We start from the raw sequence: 22,353 nt of genomic DNA on the forward strand, positions 1-22,353 counted from the left end.
GTCCACAGCAACGAATACCGCAGTATACTTGCGTTGACTGACGCCTAGAGGATCTGAGCACGGATCCGCCGCCCCTCCCCGTCCAGCCCCCCTCTGCGCGCTCCGGAGATCGGCCATGTTGGCTCGCTCTCGCGCTGGTTCCGGTATCGGGCATGAGCGTTTGAGGAGCTCGGCCGCAGTACGACGCCGATACGCCTCCACTGAAGCCCGTCAGTCCCTTTCACCAAAGCCCTGAGGCAATCATGGATTTTACTACCTGACACTGGATGGTTGTTCTGGATCTTGCGTTCAGCTCGAACCCAAAACGTTTGTTTTCACTCAAGCCCAGTCTCTCACTGGGGTCGCGTGAGTGGCGGAAGACGGTTCCACAGACCGTGAGGGGCTTTTGTCGGATTGAATGTTTTTGAAATCCAGCTGTCGTCTCCTGGTCCTTCATGCTCATCAGCCCCGGCGGTTTTTTGTCTTATCGTCTGTGTTCAGTCCAGCGCTGTTTGTTTCGTTTATCTGAAACTGACGACTGAGGTGTTTTCACCTTTTGACACTTATTGTGTTTTTGATGGTCGGTAAAATTGTAACCGATTCTTTGACCGGCCTAGCACTTCATATCGCTGTGTACATGCCACGCAGTAAACTGCATGATTTGTTTGGTTTTTTAAAAACTTAAGTTACGTTTATTTGCCTTGTTCATGTGGCGGAGAATCAACCAGCAATGATCAATTGAAGTAAGATCAGTGTTACGTCTCTCCATAAATTCAAGAAACTGTTGTTTGTCTTAACTGGAGAGCTAAATACGAGTGTTTCCTCATTTGGACACATGGACTAATGTTGGGCTTCAACTTGTTGATCTCTGTCTGCCTGGCTAGTTCTGGCTAGCTAGCTATGTTCCGTGGGATCCACCACTAATAGCCTCTATCAACCCGCTTATAAATGCTTGTCCACATCTGAAAGCCACATTTCCACGCATATTTTCCCGTCTGTTTTGGATAATCCCCGGGACAAAAATGTCAAGCCGACCTCAAGGAGTAGGTGTTATAGAGAATTCATCAGGACAGGTGAGATGCACCCACTTTTGCTCAGTTACACGTCTTTTCTTGCATTCAGTTTGACTTCCCTTACTTTGAAGTGTTCGTCAGTAATGATAATACGGGTTCAGCGAGAGTCGTCTTTGCTCAACATGACTTCCTCAACATGTTAATGTGTAGTCTTTTCAAGGGTAGATTCATGTTCCTGACTGCAGATGTCTTAAACTCCATAAACCTATAAGTGTTCATTGTACTATAAAAACACACTTGAGTTTCAGAACTCAAAACTTCCTCATCACTGCAAAAAGAGCTTTTCTTTAAACCAGGGGTTTTCAAAGTTGAACAGTTAGCCCCCACATCTGAGAAAATGTACAAGACTGCACCCCCCCTTTGCTAAATGTCAAAAAATATAAAACAGCAGTACATTCTGGCCACTTATTTGTAGTTGTATCAGGTGTTTTCCTCTAGTGTAATTCTATCAAAATTCATATTACAGGTGTTGGAGCAATTGACCAATTATGATCAATAACCTTAATCTGACTGACAGACTCAATTGGTAATGTGTCAAACAATGGCTAGAATTATTTCTGTTAATAATATGAAACCGTATTTTGCATTACTTTTTTATAAAAAAAAAAATCTGTCTCTCATGACAATGGGATTATTTAACTGAGCGAGAACAGGGAGATTTCATAGAGCAGTTTAAGAGCTCGTGTCCAGTTTTGTGCAAGAGCGAGGGATGTCTGCGTGCGAGCGGAGAGATTTGCGCTCGTGCAAATTGGTACATGGATGCGCTTTCGCATGCATGTGCTCTCGATATTAACAGTATTATAATTATCCTTACATACAATTTTTATTGTATTTATCTTTTGATTTTATTTGGTGAATTTATCCTCCATTCTCCACGCCTCCCCTGGCATACTCTGGCACCCCTCTAGGGAAGCGTGCCTCCCCATTTGAAAACCTTGGCTCTAAACCAAGCTGCCAAAAGGACTCATTCTTCCTCCCCATTGTGATGTCACACTTAGGAAGACATTTGCATCTGACCGCCTCCACTACAACACATCAACACCTACTTAAACGTATTACTTCCATAGACCCGCCCAATACCGGTTAACATTAAGATGACCAGGAGAGAGCAGGTCAGTCAAGAGCAGAGAGTCAATCACAACAGTGGGCATTTACTGTGAAGTCTTAAATGAGAAGCAGCAGCAAAACAGAGCGTTTCTGACCCACGGTCAGTATGAGGGTGGAAAATGATAATGTTTTACAAATATATGACTGTTTTGTGCGAAAAACTTTATTATCCTTAGCAAAACTCAAGGAACATATTAAAATAAAACAAGTCGTGTGATGACCCCTTTAAACCACTACTATCTATGGGGAAAATATGTTTTCAGTCAACATGTAGTGAATTTGCTTGGAAACCACAAAGGCAGGCAGGCACAGAGAATAGCTTTATAGAGATAGTCTATCTCTCTGACTCTTGCCCCTCTTATTGTGATAAGGCAAAGATTGCAGTGTAAGCACCAGAGGATGCAACATTGAGCCATTCAGTGTGAGGAGGACCGATCCAGTGCTCATTAATAACTCATGCCAGTGTGACTAATGCTGACTACTCTTCATGCAATACGGAAGTTAGGCAGCACTAAAAGTGTGTGTGGCTTAACAAAGAGAAAGGGACTTTATCCCATCTCCCTGGTTGCCCTCAGATCTCTAACCCCTTTATCAGAGTGTGTTTTAGCAAACGAGTGTGAAGGGATGAATCAGTGGTGTTAATCATACTAGTGAGGTTGTGGGTGAGTTTGGCCTTCTATGTAGGAGGAGAGGTATAAAAAAATTGTTATTTTGCATTATCCACCACAGGCTTGTTCAGGAGCAGCGAAGGATTCTTTGCATAAAAAATGGGACATGGAACACAGGCTGCATGTATATTTGTGTTCATAAATTGGGCAATGTTTTGCATCTCTGGGAATTTGAGCTTTCATTTTCAGTGTTTTATTTAGCAAAGGATAAACACTTGTATTGAAATGTTTGTGTTAGTCCATGTGGATGAAACTAGGGGTTTTCCACTGAAGCCAGGTTTAGCCTGCAGAGGACTGTTTAGCTTGGCCCTATCAAATCTCACTCTGCTCACCAGCATTGTGGCATCCATTTCTGAAACGCACAACACCCTGATAATTGTGAACACAGGGTTTCCTTGTCCTCAGTAGCTCAGTGTGTCACCTTACTAGTACTGTGACCTGTCACCACAGGCTAGTATTACAGATCACTGGAATCCCAGCACCCTCAAACACTGATTTAGAGAGAGATCCCTTCACCTGTTTCTTATCCTCTGACCCATAGGTGCTTTTATTTAGATAAATTATCTGGATTAAGAAGTCTCCATGAGGTTCAGGTCAACTCAAAATCAAACTTGACCTTATTAACATTCTATGTATGGCACATCAAAATGTAGCCTAATAAATTGCTCCGCCTCTGAAAACAACTTTCCTTTTCAGCTGGGCATAGGCCACAGGGGCAGGGAAAATAATGTTACTCAATAGCCAAAAAGCTATTTAGGCATTGTTTTAGGCTACCATTGTAGGTATTGCTGAATGTGAACATGACCTTCAGCTTCCAGGGTGCTAGTGGTGCCAGGGGAATTGACGATCCATTCATTCATGTCTGCCTTTAACTTGCCACTGAACGTTGACTTTTTGTGATTTTAATCAATTCTTACCTGAATTGTGGATTTTGAAAATTTTGTGTCTTAATTCATGTTGCTGTCTCGTCGCTAAATAAGGACAACAATTTCATAAAGCATGTAGCTTCCATGCTCATGGCAGTTTTAGTCCTTAATTAGCATTGTGATGGCAACATGTATTTAAAAAAAAAAAAAAACTTGCTTCTAGAGCTGTTGGAAAAAATCGTTTCAGCGATTCATACTCGAACTATTCTGTATCGATTCTCAAAATAGATTCTGAGTTCAGTTTAAATCACGGCAGAGCAGTGGTGCGTGCCAAAGACAAATTTGGAATCAGAGATGCGAGTTAAGTGCGTACACTAAAGCCAAGTGCACAAACACGACTGTTTGCAGACCAGCTGTATCAAACGCACGACCGTTTGTTGCCCAAATTAAACTACAATCCCGACATCCTTTCACAAACCCACGCACATATCAACGGGAGAATTTGTTTGTGATAAGAAGCCAACAAACAAAAGACGATCTCGCACCCATAATTGCACTGATGTGCACACAACTGGGGATAACACAAGAAAATAATGACGAGGCAGCGGTACGGGAGATGTCGATGTTTTCATTAATTTTTTTCTTCTTAATTTTAAATAATAATGAAATACTATTAAATGATGATTTTAAAAATGATTAATTAAAATAATAATATCATCAGATGAAGTTATAGTATTCAGTGTGTTTTGATGGAGATTTTTTTATAAGGTTTTAAAGAAACTTGAGATGCACTTTTAAACTATAGAAGCATTTTTTTTTTATCTTGTGGATGTTCCATGTTTTGTTCACAGCTCATACTGAATGTAAAAGGCCAGTTTTTGTAATGTGATTCATTAAAAAGCTGAAAGAGAGAAAAAAATAGAGTAAAAAAAAATATTGAAGAAACTGAAAAAAGATAGATATTGAAGGACAAGATGCATCGAGAATCATTTTATAATCGAATCGTTACCCTTTAACGATTATAAATGCAATCGTGAGGCCAGTGAAGATTCACACACCTAGTTGCTTCTAAATTAATTTGAGTTATGAATGTTTGTAATTTATGTACTAGAACTAAATGTGAAAGTCTCCAAGTAATTTTAACCACAGGCCTTATTTTACTCGGATATATAAAATTGCCATAATCAAAACCCATGTCTTGAAAATACCAGTTGCATTCTGGGTTTCTGGACTACAACCTGAACAGCTCTTTACATCACATTAAGGAAGATAAATGGGTTGCTAATACCATTTCATTTTGAGTTTATAGTTTTGTGATAGTTGCTCAGTGGCGGTTGTCTTAAGGCAACATTTGGAATCATTGCTTCTGCTAAAATTTGGTAAGAAATGCCGTAATAAGTTGAATATATGGTCAGATAATCTATTTATTTTTTGTGTTTTTCAATATTTTGGTATTTAAAAGTAAACCATTACATCACTATTGTGCAACTTGTTCAATTAGAAGATCAGTTTTTTTTTCTAGATGAATAAGTCTACGATCACACGCAGCTGAATGTGGCCTAAATCAGATTTTTTACATTAATTTTATTAATTGGATGGTCATGTGAACAGTCAAAAGTGCTTTGAATCTGACATTTTCATATCCGATCTGGTCCACATTCATATGTGGAAATCAGATACTTATCTAATTTTTTCCGATGTGTCTTCGGTGTGAACAGCCAGGTCAGATTTAACGTGATACTTGCATTAATCTACACAACATTCGTCATTTGCATGCTTGATTTCCAGCGTATATACTGTACGCCTGTTATATATTTTAAAACTTTTAAGTGCGAGTCATATCTGTCTAGTTAATGCATTCAGTTTCTTTTTAAGGAAATAAAGTATTGGCTTCAACAGTTGGGTTCAGCAATTTGTTTGGATTGCACATTAAATATGCGTATGAGAAGATATAGATGTAGATTTATATAATGGCACTCTTTGGTTGTGTCACTCCCTCAAAGCGCAGTTTCTGGATTTCTCAAACTGTATCAAAGAATACAAGCCAGTCAATGGAAATATGAAATAAATCAAAATAACTCTTACCTATATATAATACTGTTTTTCCTGCTGTCTTTCAACTTTATGGTGTGTTTCACTCATTGGTAATATTACCCTTGAACATCGATTATTATTTAAATTCCACTAGGGTTGCGTGGTATACCAGTACTAACGAAATATCATGATACCAAAAAAGAAAAGAAAACTGTATAATATCATCATGTTAATTTCAGAACCATATTTAAGTATGCTGCCAATAGCATCTATCTTCACACACACTACTAATGCTTGATTTTCATGCAGTGTGTCCAATAGTATTCATCTGCAGAGCCACAGATCAGTTCGTTGAGCGGCTGTTAACTCTCAAATGAACTTTTTCAACATTGCGGCTCGGAGATTTCAGCTCGTAAGTTGCAGGAAGCTTGATATAACAAGCACTTCACGTACAGGAGGAACTTCAAAGATCTTTCAAAATAATAGTCCAGCTGAAATGAGTGCTTCTGATTGTGTGAAATTGAAGACTTTAAGACAGAAAATTATTTGTACTGTATTAAAGTGTAATATTCAAAGCAGTCGCAATAATATAATATTAAATGGATATTTTATTAGTATTATTATTTGTAAGCAATATCACATGAACAAGTGTACTCAATATCAGCATGTTGTGATTCAGCCATGGCAGCCTTTTGCTTCAGGTAATCAGATTATTTTCATTAATACTGGAGAGATCTGTTTTGCATTTTTTTTTTTTTTTTTTTTTTTTTACCAAATATAATATACTTTTATTATTATTATTATTGTTGTTGGAAAATATATTTTCATTTTGTAAAGCTGTACAGTATGTATTTGATTGTGTTTAATTTCATCATAACATTTTATTAAAACATTTAACATGGAATCCAATGCAATTTCATAAATAATTTAGGTTTTTTTTAAATTTGTTTTCTATGTATCGAGTTAGGATCGATACCGTGATACCAGGGCTGGTATCGTACTGAAGCCAACATTTTGGTATCGGAGCAACCTTAAATTACACCATACGATGGCAAATGACTACAGAAAAATACTTTCTCCATCACTTAAGGACATATTATCAGATAGGCATGTGTCCTATCTGTGTTAAAAATGGATAATTACATTTTTAATTGTAATTTAATTAGTGCTGTTGGCGTTAACGCATTTAATTAAAGTTTATCACGTAAATGTTTCATAATTGCGATTAACACATTTAATCACAATTAATACAGCATTAACCAACACTTCTTGGAAGAAGGATGGAATCTTTGTAATGTGTCCTCCCAAGGCATTACACTGATGAACGCACCACAAACAAATACAACTGTGCTTCTTTGAAATGGAGATAGAAAGTCACTAATCCTAACACTTAACACTATTTGATATACAAAAAAAAAAAAAAGCCTAGGCCATGGGACCTATTATTTTAATTTACACAGAAGCACGTCAAGTCTGAATTATAACCAAAATGCAGAATGAGATGTTTTTGTGTGTAAGCGTGGAGTTCAAAGTGGTGTTTAACACTGGCGTTGACGCTCTGAAGCGAAACATGAATGCGTCATCACTGTTGCTGTAGGAAAGCAGAAAGCCACAATCTATTGGCTGATTAATATTGTGGAGGATGATAGTTCAAGTGATTTCATGCCCGTTGCAGTAAATATTTAACTTATGTGGGCACTAGTTCTTTCGATAAGTCACACTCCCACTTAGACTTTGGGAAATGTTGAATGTTCATTAAATTGGTGCTATTTTACAGCGTTTTTATCTTTATACTCTGAAAGGCTTTGCTTGGAAAATGTTAATAAACCATCATATTTTTACTCTTACTTAAAATGGAAATAAATGCATTTGGAAAGGGAAAGAAGTACAGTTGAAGTCAGAAGTTTACATACACTTAGGTTGAAGTCATTAAAACTCCGTACCTCTTTGCTTGACATCATGGGAAAATTAAAAGAAATTAGCCAAGACCTCAGAAATATTTTTTTACATTTTTTATTTTTTTTACCTCAAGTCTGGTTCATACATCATACAGCTCAGGAAGGAGACACATTCTGTCTCCTAGAGATGAACGTAGTTTGGTGCGAAAAGTGCAAATCAATCCCAGAACAACAGCAAAGGACCTTGTGAAGAAGCTGGATGAAACAGGAAGAATAGTATCTATATCCACAGTAAAACGAGTCCTATATCGACCTTACCTGAAAGGCTGCTCAGCAAGTAAGTACTTTTTGGAGACATTTCCTCTGGTCTGACGAAACTAAAAGCAACTTTTTGGTAGGGCTGCCCCTGACCAAAGAATTTCCTAATCAAACAGTAAGCGTTAGATTAAGCCATTAGTCGACTATTCATTGCACGTTTATGATATTAATTAAATTACTTATATATATTTTGGGGGGGCATCAGAAAATGGTTTGAGTTCCAGGGCTGAGAGAGAATATTATAAGTAGCATTACTTACACTGTTCTACATAACAGAGAAATACTGAACCGTAACTATGAGCCTTTAAAATATACATTTTACAAGCGCAAGACGAAGCAAGCCACAGCGACACCAGGAAAAGCTGTAATTATTCTAAACGTGTCGGAAAAATCAGCAAGGAGACTGTCTGAACATTTTGTTAATTTATAGAGAGAAATACACATTAGGGTTGTGCCGACAGCCGATGATCTCAGGGATCGACGATGGTCACAGTGATCGTCAATAGCTGATGCTTTTGACGATGTCAAGACAATATTTGCCTCATTTTCCCGTGTATTAAATTATTATTAATATTATTAGGCTATTATTATTATCAAAATAACATTAAAATAATTTGCCCATAGACAGGTGCTAGAAGAAACACTTTATTATATAATTAAGAACAGATGACAGCTGTCTATGCACGTATATGATGCGCTGTTTGTACGGAGGCATGCAGTCTCGTGGAACACGGTTCTTACTCTTTCTTTGTTTTGTTTTTTTGTTTTTGCAAGAATAGTATCATCTATGAGAATGCTGCAAATGACTCAGACATCTCAGCTCAGGAGGTGCTTTGAGTTTAGTTTGCTTTATTTCCACAGAGGAGTTCATTGTGAAAAAACTCTGCAGCCTATACATCTGTGATTAAAACATAAAATTAGTTCTTTATTTTAATTGCTTTTTCATTTTGTTTGTTTGAAGTTTTTCAATTTTTTTTAAATAAATGAATTTAATTTTCAATTAAAAATGACTAAAGCAAGAATATTTGTTGTAGGAGGGACTGGTGCACTTCACGAAATAGATGGCATCATGAGGAAGGAAAGTTATGTTGATATATTGAAGCAACACCTCAAGACATCAGCCAGGAAATTAAAGCTTGGTTGCAAATGAAATATAAAAACGCAGTGTGTTTGACGGACTGGAGATATACACAGTTATTTGCAGTCTGACGTAATGGTCACTGTGAGCTTTTATGACTGATGAATAGTCTGTACCTTGTGACTGTCGGATATCACTGTTTTTAATGCCTGAACGAACATCTCTCACGTTGATTTGAATCAGATTAATCAGTGACTGACCTGAAATGTCAGTGCAGCTGTCCAGTTTTACAGAACACATCTTGGTTATGTGATCCAGTGACAAGATTTCTTGGTCCTCAAACTAGGAGTCTAAATCCGTTTGATAACCATGAGCATACCTGATGGATCTTTTGAGAAGAAATCTGGGGTCACATGTCACTGTAATTCATAATCAAAATGCAAATTCTACCTGTTGTAAAATACTGGAAACCTTATAGGTGACTGTATGATATAATCGCTAGGCTTGGGATCTATGCCCATTCACACATTGATAGTAACAAAAATTTCCAGATGATTATAGATCTATGTTGTTGTATGTTATGTTTTTCAGTTATAAATAAGGCAACTTGTTGCACAATAGCTTTAGTCTCTTCATACATATTTCTCAGCACAACTTTGATAAAGTGTGTACAGCAGGGTAATTTAAAGGGGGTCGCACACCAGATGCTTCTGCTGTACAACATGGTGCATTCTAAAATGACAAACTATTATCTTCTATAAAGGTATGCACACAGCCGCTTGGTGTCTGTTGGCGGCACCCAGCTATGATTAAGGAGGCTGCTAACAAATTCAGCAGCGCCATGGAGTCCAACTTTTTTTTTTTCCATTAAAAAAGTTTTCCATTAAATTTGGCCCAAATTATTATCAAAAGACATAGATTATTTACTCTAGCAATCACTGGATGATACATTATGTATATCCTTTGGATCGTTCATACAGCTTACACAGTGTATTTTCAGTTACAAGTATGTCTTTTTGTGGTCTGACAGCTTGAAAGAAACCTATTCAAGGCTACATACAGAGAAATTGCAAATATAGCCATTTCTAATAGTTTAGTTAGCGCAGTTTAACACGACATCATTCTGGTGTGTATTTTATGAATGGTGAATAGATTCACAATTTTGGATTGCCACCTGTATAACATCAGTGCTTCGGTATATGACCAGCTTCAGTAAATGTTATATCGCCCCCTTGTGGTCTCCCAAAGCTAGGCCTGTCACTATTATTAAAGAACTGTCTGATCGTTGTCATTTGATCTAACTGCGTTAAAGACAGCCACGATTATTGGGCATTAGAATTCCAATCACATTATAATGTCCAAATAAGGTCATTTTATGTGAATATACTATATAAATTCTATGAACTACACATTTGTGTCATTCAGTTGAACTCCGAGTCTGAGCATCACTGAGCAACACCGAGGTGGTCAACCAGCTCCTGTCCTGAAAGAGCTTGTGAATTGCTCTGATGTGCGTGCTGAGGCTTGTGCCAAACTCCCTCCGAAAATATAATCCAAGTTTAAACTTTGATAGTAAACGCAAAGCGCTCCGGTTTCACTTTAAACGATAGTGTAATGGCTAATGTTGCTGGTTTATACACGCTGGGTTAATGACACGCAGTGACAGAGACGCACACTTACTCTGTGGATTGATACAATTATTAAACGAAATCTCAAACGTTTTGCTTCATGACATATAAGGGCTCATGGGTTTAATCAGAGCATTAAATTAGCATTTGAAAGTGAAAAAATTATAAAATAAATATTGTACTATTGCATAATATAAATATAATAAAATACATATAATTATATTTTATTTTTATAAAAAAATACAATTTCAAAAAACAAATGTAAATTTAAAATTGACCGAAAAGAGATTTTTAAATATTTTGATATTTAAAACATAATTTTTCATTACATTCATACATTTATTCTTAAATTTATATGACAATTAACCATGAAAGCCCTGAAAGAGACAATAAATCATCACAGCCCGAAAACAGACAATTAATTGCCATAATCGCAATTATTTGTTTGACAAGTAATCGTCAGCCAAATTTCAAAGCAATTATGCCAGACTGCAAAAAACGGAAGACCAATTGGCAAATTAATTGGAAAGCACACAAATTAGGCTTCTAATTTAAATGTGGGCTTACGCTAATGTATCAATGCCTCAAAAAGCTATCGAGAAAACAAAGTGCCGATCAATAATTGATGTATCAATGTTTTGGCATTCCTTATAATCGCGCCTAATGTATCGATGTTTTGATATTCCTAATAATCGCGCCTAATGTAACGATGTTTTGGCATTCCTTATCATGCCTAATCGCACTAATCAGGTCCTTTTACTCATATTAATTTAATTACTGTATTCACAAATTGTCCTTTTCTCTACCCTAATTGATTAATGTGCTTACATGCACAGCAACGTATTTATTCGCTTATATAGATATATATTTATTTTATTTATTTTTTAATGCAGAAAACTACATTTATATGAGATTTGAAATAATCTGATTATTCTCCTTGTTTGATGTCAAAATGAAGACAGGCAGATGAACAACAACTGTGCATTGGAAAATAGGGTTGATGGACTATCATCGTCCATCGTGATAGCTGACCAACATCACGATGTAGAGCCACCATCGTGATGCCACGCCCCCTTTTGCGAGTCTTGCTAGTGTGACTCACTAATCCTAGTCTCTTCTATAGTTAACCTAAAAACTTTGCAGGGATTGCTCTGTAAATTAAATTGAGAATATAACTAATGCATGTATGCTATTTTAAATACTGTAGTATATGCCAGAGACGTGACGTGTTAGTCTGTGAAAATACTGTGTCAGGCAGGCTACACAAATATTGATCTTGACATTGTTAGCTTCTTGTCTTTTTTTACATGTCTTACACTGTACATTTAGATTAAAATATTTTATGTTGTAGGCTACAAGAAAATAGCCTTTATTAATTAATTATTAGTAGTTGTAGTGTCTCAGAAAATCTTGCTCATTGTCACATAGCTCTTGTATACACTGAAGCGGCAGTTTAAGATAAACCCAGACCAGCGAACGTCAAATAACTTTTGTCTGGTTAATACTTTTAAAGAAAAATTTCCTTGGCCATAAATCCATAATGTCAAATCAAATGAAAGAAACAAGGTGAATATGAATAACACACATTTATTAAAACATAGAAGAACAACAAATAAAACAACAAAACGGGAACAACACTCAGACCGAAACTTGGCATTAACATTTCACTTATAATTAGCAGCACAATTAACTTCAGCACAGGCTACAAAATAAATTATGTTATTGAAATATTGTAAAGTGGTCAGATGAACTACACAAATGAACGTTTAAAAAATAATATGCAAAATCGAATAGCTCCGCAACGGATGGCGAAAAATGCGTAAAGAATTCTAATATCTTTCACCATAGACCATGTTTAAATTTCGATGTTTCTGGCCAGAAATACCAACATATTCACTTTATCTGGTTCTAATAAGCGGATTGGAGTAACTACACTACCCGCTGTGCTGAAGACCCGCTCTGATGGAGTACTGGTAGCACATATGCACAGATATTTCCACGCTAATCTTGCCATGAATGGAAACCTTTTGTCGTTCGTTTTCCACCAAGTCAGCGGGTCCTCTTCCCCATCAATGGCCATTTCCTGCAGATACATGGTAATTTCTGCCTCGACCTTTTGCTCATCAATGAGTAAAATAACGAAATTATAGTTTTTAAGTGGAAAATAGTATTTATGTAAAGAGATATTTTAAAATAAAAAGTGCACAACTCTTCTTAAGTGAAAGCTAAAAATAAAAATGCTTCACGTGTCGTGCAACCTACTGATAAAGCGGCGACGAGTCATTAGTTGGGTTAGTAAAATAACGAAATAATAATTTTTTGAATAATAAATCATTTTTGAAAATTATATTAACCCCCCCCACCCCCCAAATGACGATATCATCGTCCATCGCGATGTTTTACTGTCAACATCGTCAACTGCCAATTTAGGGGACATCGCCCAACCCTATTGGAAAATCCACCAGAAAGCTGTAAAATTGGGGTAATGGGTAAGAATAACCATTTAAGGCATTTACCTTACCTTACACAAATGTTACAAATTGTGAAAAACATAAAATATTATTAGAAAAATGTATATGTTCATAATGCGCCTAGTTGGAATGTCCCCTGTAGAATTAACAGCATTAGTTGGGAGAGAATAGAGTGATGAAAATGAAATAAACCCAATATTGAATCAAGAGCTTGTGAATCTGAATTGAATCAGGAAATCTGTATTAATACCTAACCCTACAAGATGATGATAACCACATCCCCAGAGTTCCCACAGCTGTGATTGCTATTGCCATTGACATCTGAGTGAAAGCACCACACCTAAGCAAATGAACGTTTGTTCAACTAAAAACTAACAAACAGAAGGGTTGGGCCAGATTTACCTGTTGTAAAGAAAATAATTTGAATACTGTCGGAAAGCAGTGCTTTTCATTTACACAGAGTTTGGATGCATTTGGATGTTGGGCGGCTGAGGTATAACCTTAACGTGAGACTGTGAACACTGCAGACTATAAACCCTCTTTAGCTCCCTGACCTTCAGTGGCTCGAAAAGGGCTCACATTTACACACGGCTTTACATTTTTTACAGAACCAAGCATGAAGTCGCCATGTTGAGATCAAGTCCAGAGTCTAAAAGAGGTGTGCGTGTGTGTATGAGAACAGGCCTTTCCAGTTGCACTGGGTGTAAAGCTGGCCGAAGGGAGTGCCATGGCCTTCTCTCTGTTTTTTTTAGGAGCTTGACGTCATGTAGGGGTGTGTATCTTTGAGCAAGGAAGCAACAGATTAGCTAATACTAGTTGTTTCCTACTAATTAATTAGTATCTCGGCACCTTTTATAGTGTTTATTAGTGATTTCTTTGTGTATGATGTGTGAGTGTTTCACACTTACACATTTTTTAGTCTTTCTCTGCACCATTCAGGTTTCCCTTTGTCTTTAAGTCTCTCTCTTTCTCTGTGGATGTTTTTTGGACCCATGGCAGGTAAACAGTAACCAGACGTGTATTTGTTTGAAATCAAAATCACTTACACCACACCCTTCAGTGCTCTAGAAAGTGCCTGCCAACATGCAGAGCTTTATTCCCAGAGGAATTACTGCTCATTGAGAGAGAGAGAGAGAGAGAGAGTGAGAGTGAGTGTTAATATCTGGTTTATTTAGTCACTGTTGACAGTTTTCTGTCACAGGACTTGGTGAAGAGAGGGGAGAGGTGTGATAGAGAGAGAGAACCCATCTGCTCTGTGTTGTGCCCATGGCTTTCACAGTTTGAAAAAGAGGCAGTGTGGATTTTTTTAAATAAATGCCCAGTTTTTTGCTGCTGTGCCTTTAAGAAATGCCCTCTTTTCATTTGAAATGAAAAACAGAGCTCTGGCTCCACTGACAGCTTCACACACGGGCTGTGGGTTTGCTGTTGTGACAATACAGCTGTTGAGGTTGTAGTCGAAAAACCTGGAAGAGAATTAGCATTTTTGAGCCATGGGTTCCAGGGCTCGACATTAAGGCTTGTCCGCTTGTCCGGGACAAGTGGATTTTTTGTAGGACAAGTAGAAGAGAAAATTAGTTGTCCGACCGGACAAGTTAAATTTCAAACAAAATAAAATGCCATGTTACTTCACGTTATGTGCCACTCATTACGTCTATTTTACAGATTTAATTTAATCGATTTGAAACTAACAAATTTTTTAATAAACACAAGATTTTGACGCATATCCAAGGGTTTGTGCGGAGTGTGGAGCGGGCACTGCATGGAACAGAGGCGTGGCGCTAACACTTGGGTTTTCCTATCAACAGTGGAAACAACTTAAATACTCTATCATTTCTGGTCATACTGAAAATAATAATACATAATTTGCAACTACTTTTATTTGTGTAAACTCACAATAACAAGAAAACGTGCTTTTGCAAAATAAAATAAAACAATCAGGCGGGCTTTCATGGTCTCCGTGAACTGAAACTGAACTGAAACAAAATATAGTCTATGTAACGTTAAAGCTTGAAATGTCCACTTTTAAAGAACCAATTCGAATCGAAAGAAAATAGCCTAACGTTACCGCCTGATTATGCAATCCATATGAATTTCTCTCTAAAGGCGATCCGCTTTACATCGGAGATGGAGGTATATTTCCAGCAAACACTGATTTAGAAAACATTAAAATGCCTCGTTATTTTTTCAGGTTATAAACAGACTGTTTATAAATCACCTATAGCCTAAATTACCTCTCTGTATATGGTTCGAGAGTATGGCTCTTCTCATTCAGCACTGCTGGAAAAATATAATTACCGGGTTTGGCCAATTCTCGCGGTTTTTGACGAGGTTTTGGGCTGGAAAACCTTGCTGGCAGCAGTGGTGGAGAGTTATGTTTCTTCAGGCTCCACGAGCCCGCCAAGCGCCAGGAAAAGCTCCAAAAACAAGAAGTCACCTTAAACCAACAACATACTAATTAAAACAAAATTTAACCAAATGGAAAGATGAATTCGACTGGGTTATTTATTTACACCAAGAGTCACCACTACCTCTGGTGATACACTGCACACCAGCGTGCAAAGTATTACTTTGTATTATGGAGTCTGGAGATCCTTATTTCTTGTTGAAGGGAACTCTATTCTTGGGACACGTTCCTTTCTACTGTTTCAACTGAATTGTATTAATATTGATAGTGTTTGGGTGCTTTCAATGGTTTGTTCGAATTCTGCATTAGCAAAACACAAAAAAATAAATGAAATTATAAATCTTTTCCCGGGCAAGTGACTTTTGTGCAAGGACAAGTGAAACATAAATTTACTTGTCCGAAGGACAAGTGCCTCAAAAAGTTAATGTCAAGCCCTGGGTTCCCTTTGGATTTTCCTAGGGGTTTTTATAACGCAAGTTCTGAAATTAAGTAAAATATGGGCTGTGGTAAACATTATTTGAAGACATTTGTTTCCGTTTCTTCAGGCATCTTCACTTACATGCTTGTGGTATTTGTAGTCCTTATCTAGGAACTTCAGAATTCATTTTTTGAGGTATGACTGTGTGTATTTTATTTTGTAGAACAAAACATACAAGTATGAAGTAAAGCAGGGGTCCCCAAACTTTTTGCTGCCAAGGCCTGGTCAGTTTGTAGAAGTAGACCTTCCCAACGAGCTTACGTCATTGCTCTCATGAGCGTGCGTCACAGAGATTGTGAACTGCTGAGCAAGACTCAAAAAAGACAATATTAACCTAAAAAAAAATTATGAGTTTCAATTAAGTCAGTATGCCATTATAATAAGTTGTTTATCACCTCATTGTATTCATAATTCATCCGGCCCATTTTCTTGTTGAACAAGATTGTCGAATTCCTCTCGTTTAGTTGTTCAGCATTTTGTTTGTGAACAAGTTTACCAGTACATTCAGTTCCTTCATGAAGGAGACGTCTTATCTCGATCAGACTGAAACGACTGACTCGAACTTCAGTAAGGGGTGTATTCTTTCAGCGGGTGAAACCAATGATGTGCTCCTTAACAGCCTGCACTCCAGTGCTATTGGCTCATGCTATAGTCAGTCTTACAGGCATGAAAAGCCACCAAAGCAGTCTCACGATTCCAGTGGGGGCTGGACCAAACATGTGACAGGCGTGGTTCTGCAGGCTGGTCAAAACATTTTGGATGGCCGTATTCAGTCTGCAGACCATAGTTCGGGGACCCCTGAAGTAATGCTTTACACAGACATTATTTTACCCATAAATTGAAAAACCCCATTTAAAAAAAACAGGGATTACCCCATTAAGAAACCCATGAACAGCTCTATAACACACTTCAAAAACAGCCTCTTGCAAAGCCTGTTTTACATTGTGACTATGGATGGGAATCATAAGGAATTTAATGGAGGGGTAGGATTAAATAAGCTTATGCTTCTTCCTACTCCTTTTCGGACATGTATATTTTAATATTGTTTTGTTTCTTGTTTATTGTATTATTATAATTTTTGTATTATTATTTGTATTATTGTATTATTTTTACATGTTCGAAATAATAAAGTTTTTCATTCATTCATTCAATGGTTCCAATTCCTCTTAACGATTCTGGTTCCTTAACAGTTCCATTAACGATTTCTATAGGCCCACTACTTTTGAGAAATAAATATTTGGAAAAAATAAATACAGTCTGTTGCCAAATGATGGTCATTCCAAAAGACATGTTTAGACAGATTATTGATTTATTTCATTCACTAAAAGTACCGGCTCATAAGAGTCATTCGTTCGGCAACCGCACTACACCAGTTGCATTGTATATTTGCCTCTGTAGATTCAAAAGAACCTGCTCATTAAAGTCTGAATAAGAGTGTGGTTTGGGTAAGGTCAGTGTTTAGGGTTAATTAATTGTGATAATCTGACAAATTATCAGGATCCTTATTAAAAATATATTTCTGCCATTTGATCCTAACATAGGGATCTATGGAAGGACATGCAGAGCACAACAAGGAACAGCACAACGTTTTAAGAACGTTCACACATTTCAGTCATCATTAGTTCTTCTGGTGTTTAGGAATAATAGTAGCTGTCCTAATTCCTCATTACCTCACTGTGATTGGACAGACAAGTTTCTGATCACCCAATAGGCACCATTGATGTGTAAACGTGGTCATGTGTTGATTCATTCATCTGATGTCAAGAAGTTGCAGAAGTTCTGTCAGTCGTGTTTGTTGATAAGCTTTAATACATGCTCTTTAAACGGCAAACTTTGACTCAAGTAGGGCTGCAACTAACGATTATTTTTATTATTGACTAATCTAACGATTATTCGACTATTCTGTCGATTATTGCAATGATTAATCATTAGCTCTTAACTGATTATTTAGCTTGTACCTTGACTTAAAAGGTTGTATTAAACATGCTTACTAACAATAAAGAGGACAAAATCATCATACACTCATATTCAAGATCTATTCTCTAAAAGCAAGTCTAAATATCTTATATTGCTTCTCGGGTAAATGTATCTTGTTTTAAAAGGCTATTTTTAGATATTTTAAAATATTAAATATTATTTTCAACATTCTCCAATAACCATTTTTTCTTCTGCAGTATAGCTCCTAAAGTAAATGTACGTTGTGTTGAAGGAGTTTTAGATATTATTTTTGGAAAACAAGCCAAAAAGACTAATCAGAAAATTATTTTGTTGCAGTGTATAATAGGCTAAGACTTACACTCTCTCACCTTTTATGTTCACATCATCTTTAACTCACAAAAACAAACTCTTTCTTAATAGAGCTGCGTATCGCCGATTTTCTTCACAATAAGATACACACTGAGACACAATATATTATGATTCAATAAGTCGTGAGCCATCACGTTATAATCAAGCTGCAGCAAGCACGTGACCTCGAGGGACCATCAGGCGGGTACAATTTCAATCTCTCTCCCTTCACGTGACTCATTGAAGAGGCGCTGACCGAACAGAGAAATGCCAGTTTCGGAGTTTGTGTACGACCCACTTCCTTATTATTTGAACTTTGATAAAGGATGCATTAAAGATATAACGCCAGATTGTTTGCTTTTTAGATGCTCTGACATGTAAGTTTTGCTTAAGCAGAATGCCAGATCAGGCTCTGTTTTATTTCACGATGACAGTGCTTCTGTATTTACTTATTTTGTATTTTTGCATTATAATTCGCTCGTACTTTGCGATCTACATCACCTGAAGCTGTTTGAAAAGTTTAGAGTGCATCTGGATGTTTACTTCCTTTCGCGTGCCATCATTAGAGTTTCATATGATCTAATTTTACGTTAAATGACATCAAACGACTATTCAACCACAAACGTTTTTGTTGATAATTTTGTCAATGTTGTCCATAACGTTGACTAATCGTTTCAGCCCTAGACTCAAGTTAACACCTTTGCATCATAGTCAGGACAATAGCTACATTTACATATACTGTGTTTTATGTGTTTAGCAGTAAAATGTGATTTGTTTGAGAGAGAAACGAGGGAGAAAGACTGTGTGTGTTTCTATGTGTAAAAGAAAGGGCGAGAGATGGTGTATGTGTAGGTGGTGAAGTATTTATAGTTCTTCTTCATCGTGACTGTCGCTCTTTGGGTGTGTATGACCGCATCTGTGACTGTGTGTGTTGAAAAATAGTTTCTCTCTTTCTAGGCAGAGGTGGTCTTCGCTCTCTGGGCTTGGAATATTGCACCCAATTTCACTTCCACCACATAGAGAGAGAGAGAGGCAGAGGCAGAAAAGGAAACTGTCCTTTAGAAAGTAAAGATACCATGAGGGCGAACAACAGATCTCCATGGCAACGCTGCAATCACGACCTAGCAACTGACTACTTTTTTAAAGACACGCTGAATTGTGTGCAAGAGTGGAGATGTGTTTGTGGATTCTTTAAACAGAAGTGCATACTTTATAGCTACTTGTGTACTTTATAGGTACTTGTGCATAAGCATCCTGGTGCCTCTGGATCTCTCACTCTCAAACTCACAATTTCTTTTAAAGAGACTGTTGAGGAAAGTTTGATAGGTTAGTGATGACACTCATAACCAAGTTGATAAAAGTCAGGCCCAGTTGTACCATTTTTGCAGTGTTACTATTTGAAGCACTTCAAAGAGCTTCTAGGTCTGATCAGCTGTCCTGAGCCTCCTGCTGAGCTGAACCAGTGTCAGCTAAAAATTAGATCTCAGAGCTGCTCAGGGTGGTATTTAAGATCCAACGTTGAAGTGAGCAGGACTCCCAGTAAACCTAAAAAAGATTCAGAGACAGACAGATTTTTGTCAGGGAGTACATTATCCTTTCCTCACTGCTGTCTGTGTGTGCTGGAGGGTATAATTAGACGGGGAGATAAATGATGACGCAGAGAGGGAAAGACCTGGAAAAAGGAGGAGGGAGGGAGTTAAAAGTGAGTTTTATTTCACGCATGCTGACCGTCCTTATGGATGATTATTTAATAGTAAGGTGGAAGCCAAAGAACATAGTTACATTTAATAAAAAAACGTAAGCGCATTCTAGATTCTGGCTCTGTTCCAAAACCAAGTGTGCTGACTTGCTGTCTTCTGTTTAAATAGGAAACAACCTTCAAAGGCAGCATCCATGCCGAAATGGGATCTAATAAGTGACTGATTTTAAATGCTGTTCCCATGTAATGAAGCAGCTCCATTAACAACCACTCATGCATGCCACACATATTGCCTGAAGCTCTCTTTTTTACGTACGTGTCCACTTCTGCAGAAAAAAAAAAATGGTTAGCACCAAACCAGAAGTGCGAACAGTAATGCATTATCTAAGGCAAATTGGTAAATGAGGTCGAATTTGACATTAGCATGTTACTTAGCCAACACCACAATCCTCTAATAAGCACAACAAAAATTAAAAATGTATAACTGTTTTACACATTTTGTAGTTTTGCCCACGAGTATAGTTATATTTAAAGCTAAAGTGTATGACTTTTTTGTCAAAATTAGTGGTGCACCGATCAGGAAATTTGAGGCTGATTCTGATCACCTATTTGTAAACACTGAGATCGGCTTACTCCGATATTGCTTCTGCTTTTGGCTCAGTTTACCTGTAAAAGCACACACACCGACTCTGTGAGAATGCTATATTTCCTGTGAGCCACCTCTCTTTCAAAATTGGCATCTTGTGCAATGGTTAAAGTAATAAAGTTTCTTCAATTGAAAACATAGCTCTGAGTGACTGTGTAGTGGCATGATGTTAAGCATTACATTTACGGCTTTGAACTTTGATCAATATGTCTTTAAAGAAGGAACTGCCATGAATTAAAGTCCTCCATTATGTGGACTGTGGTTTGCACACCCACAACACTCATTGCACTGCACTGATCATAGAGTTGGCAAGGGGAGCGCATCTCTTGATGATTGAGCTTTTTCTTCAATGAGCTTATTGTCTGAATTAAATGTAGAAGCTGTTGGAGTACGCTATAATAACACTATAAACACACTCTGAGGATTCATTAGCCTGATTAGGGGCCGGGTGTGTGGCATCACGACCCGGCACCGCCCTCTGTCCTGTCACAGGCCTGTTATGTCGAGCAGACTCAGGAAGGCGTCCAGGAATTTCACCATATCCCGACCTTCTTCATCCTTTGGAATTCCAACAATGTGGACGTTATTCCGGCAGTTACGGTTCTCCAAATCCTCCAGCTTCTCCCAGATGCGCTCCAAATCCACCCTGGTCACTAGCAGATTAGCAGCTAATTCTGCTATGAATTCTATCCAATGACTCCAGATAATCGATCCGTTCCTCGACACCCCCCACTCTTGTAACCACCTCAGTGAATTGGGCCTATACATGAGGAATGTGACAGAAAGAGAATGAATGTGAGGAGACTTAATGATCAAAATCAAGTTTTAAGTTAAAAATCAAGTTTTCTTTACATTAAGACTTTAGTTTATTTTAGACCTACACTACCGTTTAAAAGAAGTCTCTTCTGCTCACCAATACTGCATTTATTTGATCCAAAATACAGTAAAAATAGTGCTATTGTGAACTATTTTTACAATCTAAATGAACAGTTTTCTATTTTAATATATTTTGTAAAATGCGTTTGTGATCAAAGCTGAATTTTCAGTATCATTACTGCAGTCTTCAGTGTCACATGATACTTCAGAAATCATTATAATATGCTGATTTTCTAATATGGACATATTTAAAGTGCATTTTACTAATTTAACCTGAACACATATTTGCAAGCACAAGCTTTGTTGATAATGAGGCAGCATAAACACTAGTTAAAATATACTCTAAACATTCATATTTGTATATCATATTACATACCATATTTATATCACACAGCATACAATTTAAATGCCTGCTTTAGCCGAAACAACATTTAAATGTAACTAAAACGTATTCAGACATATTTCAAATTTCAATACTCTGAATCCTGGCTGGCAAGTCTGGAAACAGTCCCACTAGTAAAATATGTACATGTTTATATAAAATAGCATGTCAACTATTGAAAACTAAATGACTTACTCGTCTAAAATTGTATCCTCAGCTGGATCAAGTCTCTCTTCAAAATACAAACGTTCACCGGAGTCCCGCTCTTCTTCTGAGGAAAAGTTTTACTCTTCGTCACTATACAGGAGTTTTCTCACTTGTGTATCGTGCTGTCTTTCAAATGTGCAGAAAAGTGAATGAACTTTGTTTTTACGGCACAGTTGGGGGCGTTTACAATTTGCTTTGATCGCCTCAGCACATTACCGTATGAATGGCGCCCTCTGGCCGTGGGTGTGATCACAT

At 37.3% G+C, this 22,353-nt stretch overlaps 1 protein-coding gene across 6 annotated transcripts in view; it reads left to right on the plus strand.

Annotated features, from left to right (window-relative positions):
* Positions 1–117: 117 nt before the first annotated feature.
* The window catches only part of mark2b (MAP/microtubule affinity-regulating kinase 2b), a 77,876-nt gene continuing 55,640 nt past the window's right edge, over positions 118–22,353 (plus strand). For all 6 annotated transcript variants that reach the window (XM_052134754.1, XM_052134836.1, XM_052134915.1 and 3 more), the window contains exon 1: positions 118–1,052. In XM_052134754.1, the coding sequence (XP_051990714.1) occupies positions 1,002–1,052 (51 nt within the window). In that variant the 5' untranslated portion in view covers positions 118–1,001. The remainder of the gene's footprint in view (positions 1,053–22,353) is intronic.

Source organism: Xyrauchen texanus, chromosome 1 (assembly GCF_025860055.1).
Source record: "Xyrauchen texanus isolate HMW12.3.18 chromosome 1, RBS_HiC_50CHRs, whole genome shotgun sequence".
NCBI lineage: Eukaryota > Metazoa > Chordata > Actinopteri > Cypriniformes > Catostomidae > Xyrauchen > Xyrauchen texanus.